The 13000-nt window shown below is 41.5% G+C and overlaps 1 protein-coding gene across 5 annotated transcripts in view; it reads left to right on the forward strand.

Moving 5' to 3' along the window:
* The window catches only part of dnmt3ab (DNA (cytosine-5-)-methyltransferase 3 alpha b), a 79693-nt gene that overhangs the window by 5432 nt on the left and 61261 nt on the right, over window positions 1-13000 (forward strand). For all 5 annotated transcript variants that reach the window (XM_024135063.2, XM_024135066.2, XM_024135065.2 and 2 more), the window contains exon 3: window positions 3740-3850. In XM_024135063.2, coding sequence (XP_023990831.1) covers window positions 3740-3850 — 111 coding nt within the window. The remainder of the gene's footprint in view (window positions 1-3739; window positions 3851-13000) is intronic.

Genomic DNA, 13000 nt, shown 5'->3' on the forward strand with positions numbered 1-13000 from the left:
TATTCCACATAGTCTGGGACAGTTGTGGGATGCGATAGATCCCAAATTAGTACAACCACCAGCATCAAAAAAACGCTTTTATGCAATGTGGCTGACGCAACAGATCAGAACGTTTACCTCAAAATGTTGATCAACTATTAGGCTATTTCTTCACATTTTAAGCGCAGCAATGCACACATGGTAGTAGGCTATACGCGGGAATGTTCCATTAGCAGAAAACACCATTATCAAAAGTGATCGCAATTGCAATTATGCATGTAATTCTTTTATTAAAAAGGTGCATTTCTATGGTGAAAATTATCTTCCCCAAACATGGAACTCACGTGCTACTTATATATGCCAGTTAGGCTCTACACCCCTTGTAAAGTGGATTAATGTGCTTAATTTTAGGCTAATATTAGGCTAATATTGTAACCCATCAGACTATTCTTGGTTGAATACTGTCTTTACATATACTAAATAATATACAGTTGAAGTCGGAAATTTACATACACTTAGGTTGCAGTCATTAAAACTTGTTTTTCAACCACTCTACACAAACTATAGTTTTAGCAAATCGGTTAGGACATCTACTTTGTGCATGACACAAGTAATTTTTCCAACAATTGTTTACAGACAGATTATTTCACTTCTGACTCACTGTATCACAATTCCAGTGAGTCAGAAGTTTACATACGCTAAGATGACGATGCCTTTAAACAGCTTGGAAAATTCCAGAAAATGATATCATGGCTTTAGAAGCTTCTGATAGGCTAATTGACATCATTTGAGTCAATTGGAGGTGTACCTGTGGATGTATTTCAAGGCCTACCTTCAAACTCAGTGCCTCAGTGCTTGACATGATGGGAAAATCAAAAGAAGTCAGCCAAGACCTCAGAAAAACAATTGTAGACCTCCACAAGTCTGGTTCATCCTTGGGAGCAATTTCCAAACACCTGAAGGTACCACATTCATCTGTACAAACAATAGTACGCAAGTATAAACACCATGGGACCACGCAGCCGGCATACCGCTCAGGAAGGGGACACGTTCTGTCTCCTAGAGATCAACATACTTTGGTGTGAAAAGTGCAAATCAATCCCAGAACAACAGCAAAGGACCTTGTGAAGATGCTGGAAGAAACAGGTACAAAAGTATCTATATCCACAGTAAAACAAGTCCTATATCGACATAACCTGAAAGGCCGCTCAGCAAGGAAGAAGCCACTGCTCCAAAACCGTCATAAAAAAGCCAGACTACAGTTTGCAACTGCACATGGGGATACTTTTTGGAGAAATGTCCTCTGGTCTGATGAAACAAAAATACAACTGTTTGGCCATAATGACCATCGTTATGTTTGGAGGAAAAAGGGGATGCTTGCAAGCTGAAGAACACCATCCCAACCGTGAAGCACTGGGGTGGCAGCATCATGTTGTGGGGGTGCTTTGCTGCAGGAGGGACTGGTGCACTTCACAAAACAGATGGCATCATGAGGCAAGAAAATTACGTGGATATATGGAAGCAACATCAAAAGACATCAGTCAGGAAGTTAAAGCTTGGTCGCAAATGGGTCTTCCAAATGGACAATGACCCCAAGCATACTTCCAAAGTTGTGGCAAAATGGCTTAAGGAGAACAAAGTCAAGGTTTTGGAGTGCCATCACAAAGCCCTGACCTCAATCCTATAGAAAATGTGTGGGCATAACTGAAAAAGCCTGTGCGAGCAAGGAGGATTACAAACCTGACTCAGTTACAAGAGCTCTGTCAGGAGGAATGGGCCAAAATTCACCCAACTTATTGTGGGAAGCTTGTGGAAGGCAACCCGAAACGTTTGACCCAACTTCAACAATTTAAAGGCAATGCTACCAAATACTAATTGAGAGTATGTAAACTTCTGACCCACTGGGAATGTGATGAAAGAAATAAAAGCTGATATAAATCATTCTCTCTACTATTATTCTGACATTTCACATGCTTAAAATAAAGTGGTGATCCTAACTGACCTAAGACAGGGAATTTTTACTAGGATTAAATGTCAGGAATTGTGAAAAACTGAGTTTAAATGTATTTGGCTAAGGTGTATGTAAACTTCCGACTTCAACTGTATGTGTGACATTTGTTTTGATTTAGAATGGACCATTATCATGCACCTGTCTCGAAACAGAGAAAGTAGGAAAAAATACATATCAGCTATGTACTTAAATAGCGATTGGAGGACGCTTTTCCCCGTGGTTAATTTTCATGACAGCCAGGTAGGCTATACTCCTGTTGTAAATATAAGCAATGTGCTTAATATTAGGAAAGTTGAGAAATAAKTATAGTAGGCCTAGCCTATAGAAAGCTGATGGGAGCCTCCTCTTTCTATTAGCGGCCATCACTCTGTTTTCTCCCGCAATTGCATAGCCTATAGAAATGTTGAGCAACATGAGATCATTGATTCGATTTTCGAAAATATTTGCATTGATGTCAGAGTGATTAGAGGGACAATAGAGTGCTGAGTACCAGGCAGTTAGCAAGTTTGGTAAGTTACTAATGACCATCAGCAGCATCAGAGCTTGGAGAAGCCTAATTACCGTGACTAAATGGTCATGTGGAATTTGACTGCCTTCATGACTCGTGACCACCAGTGTGGCGGTAATACGGTCACCGCAACAGCCCTAGTTCACTCACACACACACACACACACACACACACACACACACACACACACACACACACACACNCACACACACACACACACACACACACACACACACACACACACGTACTCCCACAGTGTCTTTGTAACAGTGTCTTTAGGGAATGTATCTCAGTGAGGTCAGGCTCTGTGGTAGTAGCTATAGCTATAGCTCTCACTTCACCCAGACTCAAAGGGACATGTCATTCAAATCCCATCTGTCCCATTGTCTCTCTTCATCCCAAAGAGGCACAGGATAGAGACCTATTGAGAGAGAGAGTCCCTAAACTGTTCAAGAGTTGTAACGTATACTGCATACTGGACAGGGTTGAGGTCAATTCCATTCCAATTCCAGTCAATTCAGACGGTAAACTACATTCCAATTCCACATTTTTGTCATTACAAAACAATTAAGTGAATTGGAATTGGAATTGGAACTTCAGTGTACTTCCTGAATTGACTGGAATTGAAATGGAATTGACCCCAACCCTGTACATTATACAGTTGCACTACAATTAGAATCACATTACACATTCATACTGCCTCTCAACCCTACGGGTGATGTTTACTATGCATTTCGTTTTAACTGGGAACTTGTGATTCTAATCTGTTAATGTGCGTTTGTTAAGAGTTGGAATATATACCGTTTACATAAGAGCTAATCAGTAAATTCAGGGTACAGTTTTAGGGTCAAAGTAGACACGTTCAATACGCTAGCTGATAGTAGTTAGATAGCTAGTTGAATGATGTCACATTTTTTTGTATGGTTGGTTTGTGATTCTACCTGACGCTGCTGTGATTCTATCGGATTCTACTGTGATTCCATCTGATTTGACTGTGATTCTATGTGATTCTACTGTAATTATATCTGATTATACCTGACTCTTCTGTGATTCTATCTGATTCTACTGTAATTCTATTTGATTCTGCAATTCTTCCTGATTCTACTGTAATTTTATTTGACTGTCCTTTGATTCTTCCTGATTTTGCCTCGGTTTTCTCTGATTCTACAATGATTCTACTGCGATTCAACCTGATTCTTCATATGGGGATGAAAATATTGTGTTGTGTTGTTGTTTGACAGAGTGAGACCACGATACTGGACAAGGAGCTGGCACCAGAGGAGAAGCCAGCTAAAAGCAACAGCAGCTGTAAAGTGGTCAGGCCTGCTGGGAGGAAACGCAAGCAGATACCTGTGAGTAGATCATTTGAAATAATATCTTTATTGGGCTTTTCCATTCTTTTCATAACCATTAATGGAGAAACAAGAAACAATGTCGTGCGGACCTGAGGACTACACGCGTTGTAGGTTTATTGTAAAACGAGCTAAATTTACAATTTGGTTATTAAAATGATCCCAGATATGTTTGTAAACAACAGTTCAAGTTTCAAGTTCATTTGCCGTATGCCATAGGTCCTATAACATATCATATGTGTTTACACTCATTGCGAAGGGATCTCTTACGAAACTCCATCACGCAAAGTGACACTGTGCCTCGGTGTTTTCACAGCTGTGAGATGCTTGGATAGCAGTCGTATGGGGAAAACACTGCGCCAGAGAATAGGGTTGGGCATTTGAAATGATTTCACAATTCGAATAATATCATTACATTATTTCAGATATCTGGATAGTCGAAAAACATGTTTTTCTGTGACTTTGTTTCAACTTGGACACTTGTTTGCTGCGCACGCTGTGCAACTCGGCAGCAGGGTCGGGGGATGGGCAGGGGTCGGTGTGGAGGACTAAACTCCACTCCATGGTGAAGGAAGTTTCTGATGAGACCAGGCTTTGTGGAATCTAGCTCTGACTACATCGATTTGTCAAAGGTTAATACTTTAAAATAAATATATATACAGTGGGGAGAACAAGTATTTGATACACTGCCGATTTTGCAGGTTTTCCTACTTACAAAGCATGTAGAGGTCTGTAATTTTTATCATAGGTACACTTCAACTATGAGAGACGGAATCTAAAACAAAAATCCAGAAAATCACATTGTATGATTTTTAAGTAATTTATTTCATTTTTATTGCATGACATAAGTATTTGATACATCAGAAAAGCAGAACTTAATATTTGGTACAGAAACCTTTGTTTGCAATTACAGAGATCATACGTTTCCTGTAGTTCTTGACTAGGTTTGCACACACTGCAGCAGGGATTTTGGCCCACTCCTCCCTACAGATCTTCTCCAGATCCTTCAGTTTCGGGGCTGTCGCTGGGCAATACGGCTTTCAGCTCCCTCCAAAGATTTTCTATTGGGTTCAGGTCTGGGAGACTGGCTAGGCCACTCCAGGACCTTGAGATGCTTCTTACGAGCCACTCCTTAGTTGCCATGGCTGTGTGCTTCGTGTCGTTGTCATGCTGGAAGACCCAGCACGACCCATCTTCAATGCTCTTACTGAGGGAAGGAGGTTGTTGGCCAAGATCTCGCGATACATGGCCCCATCCATCCTCCCCTCAATACGGTGCAGTCGTCCTGTCCCCTTTGCAGAAAAGCATCCCCAAAGAATGATGTTTCCACCTCCATGCTTCACGGTTGGATGGTGTTCTTGGGTTGTACTCATACTTCTTCTTCTCCCAACACGGCGAGTGAGTTAGACCAAAAAGCTCTATTTTTGTCTCATCAGACCACATGACCTTCTCCCATTCCTCCTCTGGATCATCCAATGGTCATTGGCAAACTTCAGAGGGCCTGGACATCACTTGCTTAAGCAGGGGGACCTTGCGTGCGCTGCAGGATTTTAATCCATGACGGCGGTAGTGTGTTACTAATGGTTTTCTTTGAGACTGTGGTCCCAGCTCTCTCCAGGTCATTGACCAGGTCCTGCCGTTGTATCTGGGCTGATCCTCACCTTCCTCATGATCATTGATGCCCCACGAGGTGAAAATCTTGCATGGAGCCCCAGACCGAGGTGATTGACCGTCATCTTGAACTTCTTCCATTTTCTAATAATTGCGCCAACAGTTGTTTCCTTCTCACCAAGCTGCTTGCCTATTGTCCTGTAGCCCATCCCAGCCTTGTGCATCTACAATTTTATCCCTGATGTCCTTACACAGCTCTCTGGTCTTGCCATTGTGGAGAGGTTGAAATCGTTGACTTGAGTGTGTGACAGGTGTCTTTTAAACAGGTAACGAGTTCAAACAGGTGCAGTTTAATACAGGTAATGAGTGAAAACAGGAGGGCTTCTTAAAAGAAAAAAACTAACAGGTCTGTGAGAGCCGAATGCTTACTGATTGTAGGTGATTCAAATACTATGGTCATGCAATAAAATGCCAATGAATTACCTTAAAAAATGCATTACAATTGTGATCTGATTTTGTTTAGATTCCGTCTCTTCACAGTTGAAGTGTACCTATGATAAAAATGACAGACCTCTACATGCTTTGTAAGTAGGAAAACCTGCAAAATCGGCAGTGTATCAAATACTTGTTCTCCCCACTGTATATATGAAACGCCCACCTAGTACCTATGTTTGTCCTCTGTCGTTGCGTGCCTATCTTTGTTTGCTGAAATCCATACTTTTTTTCTATAAACATTAATCAAATACCATCGCCGACTGTTTCCTTATTGAGATGCGCATTTGCGCTGAGTTGTCATCTTAGAGCAACAGCAATGAGCAAACATTGTCGGAGGTAGATTCTACAAAGCCTGGTCTCGGCTCCACGGCGCTGGTGAAGTTCATCATAAACGGACCCTGGTTCGATCACAACCAGCCGTGATTGGGAGTCCCATAGGGCGGCGCACAATTGGCCCAGCGTCGTCCGGGTTAGGGTTTGGCCGGGGAAGGCCGTCATTGTAAATAAGTTAAATAAAGGTTAAAAATAAAATAAAATTAAGTATATGTGGCCAAAATTGATTTCAGCATAATTTTGTTATTCTTGGTGTTATGATAGTTAACACCATGATTGGGCTGAGTTTCCTGATATTTCATGTCTGTCTTGTCTATGACCTCTGTGACCTTTGGCAGGGGGCCAGTTGTAGATGACTGGATTGTGTTTCGTAACACCCCTGTGCTGACAGAAAGTGTAATGTTACATTTCTCACACACACTGTCTCTCACTCTTTCTCTCTTCCTTTCACTACGTGTTGCTGTAAAATGCTATCCCTTTTTCAAATGTCAGTGAGAAATCAGTGGAATTTGATTTCAGAACACTTTTCTGAAAATAGCGTGGCAAATAGCAGTGGACATGTTTTTTGTTCTACTCTGCATCGCAGTGTAATTAAGATTGGTTGCTCGAAGGAGACTAAGGAAGCAGTCATTAGTCATTAATAAGCAGTCATTAGTCATTAATAAGCAGTCGTCAATAGCCATTAATAAGCAGTCATTAGTCATTAATAAGCAGTCATTAGTCATTAATAAGCAGTCGTCAATAGCCATTAATAAGCAGTCATTAGTCATTAATAGCGATTGGTCCGTATTAGCTTATTAATAAGCAGTCATTAGTCATTAATAAGCAGTCATTAGTCATTAATAAGCAGTCATTAGTCATTAATAAGCAGTCGTCATTATCCATTAATAAGCAGTCATTAGTCATTAATAAGCAGTTATTAGTCATTAATAAGCAGTCATTAGTCATTAATAAGCAGGCATTAGTCTGATATAATACAAACATTTTTCACAACATCTTCCATTTGATGTTTTACAATCTAAAGTCTCAGATCTCATGTATTGTATTTTGTATTGGTTTATTCAGTTACCCATTAGCTTTTTCCCAAGCAGCAGCTATTCTTCCTGGGGTTCACACAAAAACATAAAACACGACAAGTAACAAAACACTGATCGACAAGAACAGTCACACAAATGTAAAATACAACGACATACAAATATAACTCTAAAATAATGTGTGTGGAGTTTGTGGGGCCAGTCACTTCGCGGCTGAGCCCTTGTTGCTCCTAGATGTTTCCACTTCACAATAACAGCACTTACAGTTGGCCGGGGCAGCTCTAGCAGGGCAGAAATTTTACTAACTGACTTGTAGGAAAGGTGGCATCCTATGACGGGTGCCACTTTGAAAGTTACTGAGCTCTTCTGTAAGGCCATTCTACTGCCAATGTTTGTCTATGGGGATTGCATGGCTGTGTTCTCAATTTTATACACCTGTCAGCAACGGGTGTGGCTAAAATAGCCGAATCCACTAATTTGAAGGGGTGTCCACATACGTTTGTATATACACTACCGTTCAAAAGTTTGGGGTCACATAGAAATTTCCTTGTTTTTGAAAGAAAAGCACATTTTTTGTCCATTAAAATAACATAAAATTGATCAGAAATACAGTGTAGACATTATTATTATTATTATTAATGTTGTAAATGACTTTTGTTGCTGGAAACAGCTGATTTTTTATGGAATATCTACATAGGCGTACAGAGGCACATTATCAGCAACCATCACTCCTATGTTCCAATGGCACGTTGTGTTAGCTAATCCAAGTTTATCATTTTAAAAGGCTAATTGATCATTAGAAAACCCTTTTGCAAGTATGTTAGCACAGCTGAAAACTGTTGTCCTGATTAAAGAAGCAATAAAACTGGCCTTCTTTAGACTAGTTGAATATCTGGAGCATCAGCATTTGTGGGTTCGATTACAGGATCAAAATGGCCAGAAACAAAGAGCGTTCTTCTGAAACTCGTCAGTCTATTCTTGTTCTGAGAAATGAAGGCTATTCCATGCGAGAAATTGCCAAGAAACTGAAGATCTCGTAAAACGCTGTGTACTACTCCCTTCACAGAACAGCACAAACTGGCTCTAACCAGAATAGAAAGAGGAGCGGGAGGCCCCGGTGCACAACTGACCTTATTGCTATTAGCCCATAGAAAAGCATCGAATAACAGATTCATACTTGGAAAAACAGATAGTCAAAAAATGTATCTAAAGGAAGTTTATTTTGAAGTGTCTGTCCTATATCTGAGAGATATAAGAAATATCAGGAAACTATAGAACCATTTTTTTTTAACATATTTAACCTATTTTTTTTTAGGCACTAAACGTCTTCCATACTGTATATACAGTAGTTCCATTCCTTTTTTAAAATGGTACCGGGCTACGTTCAGGCGAGTCTTGTGACGCTTGTGGCCGTCCTAGAGCAAAACAACGACACATACGTGTTCGTGAGAGACTCACCTTTCCATAGAGGGGTCATAATAATTTGCAGGCGAAACCATTCGGATGCTACAGACGTTATCGTGAGAAGACTGATTTTCGGGATGTCTCATGGTCTGACAAACACTGCTGTAGCTCTGCCAACTTTCAACGCAGATGCGGAAGGTCGATATCGGCGGATGCGGTGTACTGAGAGGCTGCCTATGCAAAAAGCCACGGCCTGTTCACCCCGCAATCATCCAGAAGGCGAGGTCAGTACAGGTGCATCAAAGCTGGGACTGAGAGACTGAAAAACAGCTTCTATCTCAAGGCCATCAAACTGTTAAATAGCCATCACTCGCCGGCTACCACCCGGTTACTCAACCCTACACTTTAGAGGCTGCTGCCCTATACACATAGACATATAATCACTGGCCACTTTAATAATGGAACACTAGTCACTTTAATAATGTTTACATACTTCTTTACTCATCTCATATGTAAATACTGTATTCTATTCTACTGTATTTTAGTCAATGCCACTCTGACATTGCTCGTCCTAATATTTCTATATTTCATTATTTTATTTTGTATTGTTGTGAATTGCTAGATACTACTTCACTGTTGGAGCTAGGAACACAAGTATTTCGCTACACCCGCAATAACATCTGCTAACTATGCGTATGTGACCAATAATATTTGATTTGATTCGAGGGGACTAAAAAGATTTGGCATGGGCCCTCAGATCCTCAAAAAGTTCTACAGCTGCACCATTGAGAGCATCTTGACTGGCTGCATCACCGCATGGTATGACAAATTCTTGGCATCCAACCGCAAGCCGCTTCAGAGGGTAGTGTGTACGGCCCAGTACATCACTGGAATAATGGCGCCGAAGGAGATGGCTGCCGTTTTACGATTCCATAACCAATTGTGCTATTGTGTATGTTGTTTTGTGTTATTTGTAACTTATTTTGTACGTAATGTTTCTGCCACCGTCTCTTATGACCGAAAAGAGCTTCTGGATATCAAGGCAGCGATTACTCACCCCGTACTGGAGGAATTCTTCTTCTTCGATGAGTCGGAGGGGAAGGATTTAATTCGGACGCCGGACAGGGCCCTCATCCCTGTCATTCGCAGGAGAAATAGACAGAGATATCGTGGACGATGGTCTGGGTGCCTTGTCAGGATCCGTCGCCGAGAGGGTAATCTACCTTTACCATCGGGCATATTAGCCAATCAATCGATAATAAAATAGACGAACTATGAGCATGTATATCCTACAAACGGGACATTAAAAACTGTAATTTCTTATGTTTCACCGAGTTGTGGCTGAAGGACGACATGATTAACATCTGCAGTTGAAGTCGGAAGTTTACATACACTTAGGTTGGAGTCATTAAAACTTGTTTTTCAACCACTCCACAAATTTCTTGTTCACAAACTATAGTTTTGGCAAGTCGGTTAGGACATCTACTTTGTGCATGACACAAGTAATTTTTCCAACAATTGTTTACAGACATATTATTTCACTTATAACTCACTGTATCACAATTCCAGTGGGTCAGAAGTTTACATATCCTAAGTTGACTGTGCCTTTAAACAGCTTGGCAAATTCCAGAAAATGATGTCATGGCTTTAGAAGCTTCTGATAGGCTAATTGACATCATTGGAGTCATTTGGAGGTGTACCTGTGAATGTATTACAAGACCTACATTCAAACTCAGTGCCTCTTTGCTTGACATCATGGGAAAATCAAAAGAAGTCAGCCAAGACCTCAGAAAAACAATTGTAGACCTCCACAAGTCTGGTTCATCCTTGGGAGCAATTTCCAAACGCCTGAAGGTACCACGTTCATCTGTACAAGCAATAGTACGCAAGCATAAACACCTTGGGACCACGCAGCCGACATACCGCTCAGGAAGGAGACGCGTTCTGTTTCCTAGAGATGAACATACTTTGGTGCAAAAAGTGCAAATCGATCCCAGAACAACAGCAAATGACCTTGTGAAGATGCTGGAGGAAACAGGTACAAAAGTATCTATATCCACAGTAAAACGAGTTCTATATCGACATAACCTGAAAGGCTGCTCAGCAAGAAAGAAGCCACTGCTCCAAAACCACCATAAAAAAGCCAGACTATGGTTTGCAACTGCACATGGGGACAAAGATCGTACTTTTTGGAGGAATGTCCTCTGGTCTGATGAAACAAAAATAGAACTGTTTGGCCATAATGACCATCGTTATGTTTGGAGGAAAAAGGGGGAGGCTTGCAAGCTGAAGAACACCATCCCAACCGTGAAGCACGAGGGTGGCAGCATCATGTTGTGTGGGTGCTTTGCTGCAGGAGGGACTGGTGGACTTCACAAAACAGATGGCATCATGAGGCAAGAAAATTATGTGGATATATGGAAGCAACATCTCAAGACATCAGTCAGGAAGTTAAAGCTTGGGCACAAATGGGTCTTCCAAATGGACAATGACCCCAAGCATACTTCCAAAGTTGTGGCAAAATGGCTTAAGGAAAACAAAGTCATGGTATTGGAGTGGCCATCACAAAGCCCTGACCTCAATCCTATAGAAAATGTGTGGGCAGAACTGAAAAAGCCTGTGCGAGCAAGGAGGCCTACAAATCTGACTCAGTTACAAGAGCTCTGTCAGAAGGAATGGGCCAAAATTCACCCAACTTATTGTGGGGAGCTTGTGGAAGGCAACTCGAAACGTTTGACCCAAGTTCAACAGTTTAAAGGCAATGCTACCAAATACTAATTGAGTGTATGTAAACTTCTGACCCACTGGGAATGTGATGAAAGAAATAATAGCTGAAATAAATCATTCTTTCTACTATTATTCTGACATTTCACATTCTTAAAATATAGTGGTGATCCTAACTGACCTAAGACAGGGAATTTTTACTCGGATTAAATGTCAGGAATTGTGAAAAACGGAGTTTAAATGTATTTGGCTAAGATGTAAACTTCCGACTTCATCTGTAGCTGGCGGATTTTAAGATTTTTCGGCAGGATAGAACAGCAGCATCTGGTAAGACAAGGGGCGACAGCCTATGTATATTTGTAAACAACAGCTGGTGCACGAAATCTAAGGAAGTCTTGAGGTTTTGCTTGCCTGAGGTAGAGTATCTCATAATCAGCTGTAGACCACATTATTTACCAAGAGAGTTTACATCTATATTTTTCATAGCTGTCTGTATACCACCGCAGACCGATGTTGGCACTAAGACCACATTCAATGAGCTGTATACGGCCATAAGGAAAACGCTCATCCAGAGACAGCGCTCCTAGTGGCCGGGGACTTTAATGCAGGGAAACTCAAATCCGTTTTACCTAATCTCTACCAGCATGGTAAATGTGCCAACAGAGGGAAACAAACTCTAGTACACCTTTACTCCACACACAGAGACGCCTTCCATTTGGCAAATCTGACCATAATTTTATCCTTCTGATTCCTGCTTACAAGCAAAAACTAAAGCAGGAAGCACCAGTGATCGGTCAATAAGAAAGTGGTCAGATGAAGCAGATGCTAAGCTACAGGACGGTTTTGCTAGCACAGATTGGAATATGTTCCGGGATTCTTCCGATTGCATTGAGGAGTACACCACATCAGTCACTGGCTTCATCAATAAGTGCATCGATGACTTCGTCCCCACAGTGACTATACGTACATACCCCAACCAGAAGCCATGGATTACAGGCAACATCCGTACTGAGGTAAAGGGTAGAGCTGTGGGACTCTAACCCGGAAGCTTATAAGAAATCCCGCTATACCCTCCGACGAACCATCAAACAGGCAAAGCATCAATACAGGACTAAGATTGAATCGTACTATACCGGCTCTGACGCTCTTCGGATGTGGCAGGGCTTGCAAACTATTACAGACTACAAAGGGAAGCACAGCCACGAGCTGCTGAGTGACACAAACCTACCAGATGAGCTAAATTACTTCAATGCTCGCTTCGAGGCAAATAACACTGAAACATGCATGAGAGCACCAGCTGTTCAGCACGACTGTGTGATCACGCTCTCCGTAGCCGTTGTGAGTAAGACCTTTAAACAAGTCAACATTCACAAGGCCTCAGGGCCAGACGGATTACCAGGACCTGTACTGACCAACTGGTAAGTGTCTTTACTAACATTTTCAACCAGTCCCTGACCGAGTCTGTAAAACCTACATGTTTCAAACAGACAGCCATAGTCCCTGTGCTCAAGAACACTAAGGTAACCTGCCTAAATTACTACCGACCCGT

The sequence above is a fragment of the Salvelinus sp. IW2-2015 genome, unplaced genomic scaffold (genome assembly GCF_002910315.2).
Source record: "Salvelinus sp. IW2-2015 unplaced genomic scaffold, ASM291031v2 Un_scaffold37, whole genome shotgun sequence".
Lineage (NCBI taxonomy): Eukaryota > Metazoa > Chordata > Actinopteri > Salmoniformes > Salmonidae > Salvelinus > Salvelinus sp. IW2-2015.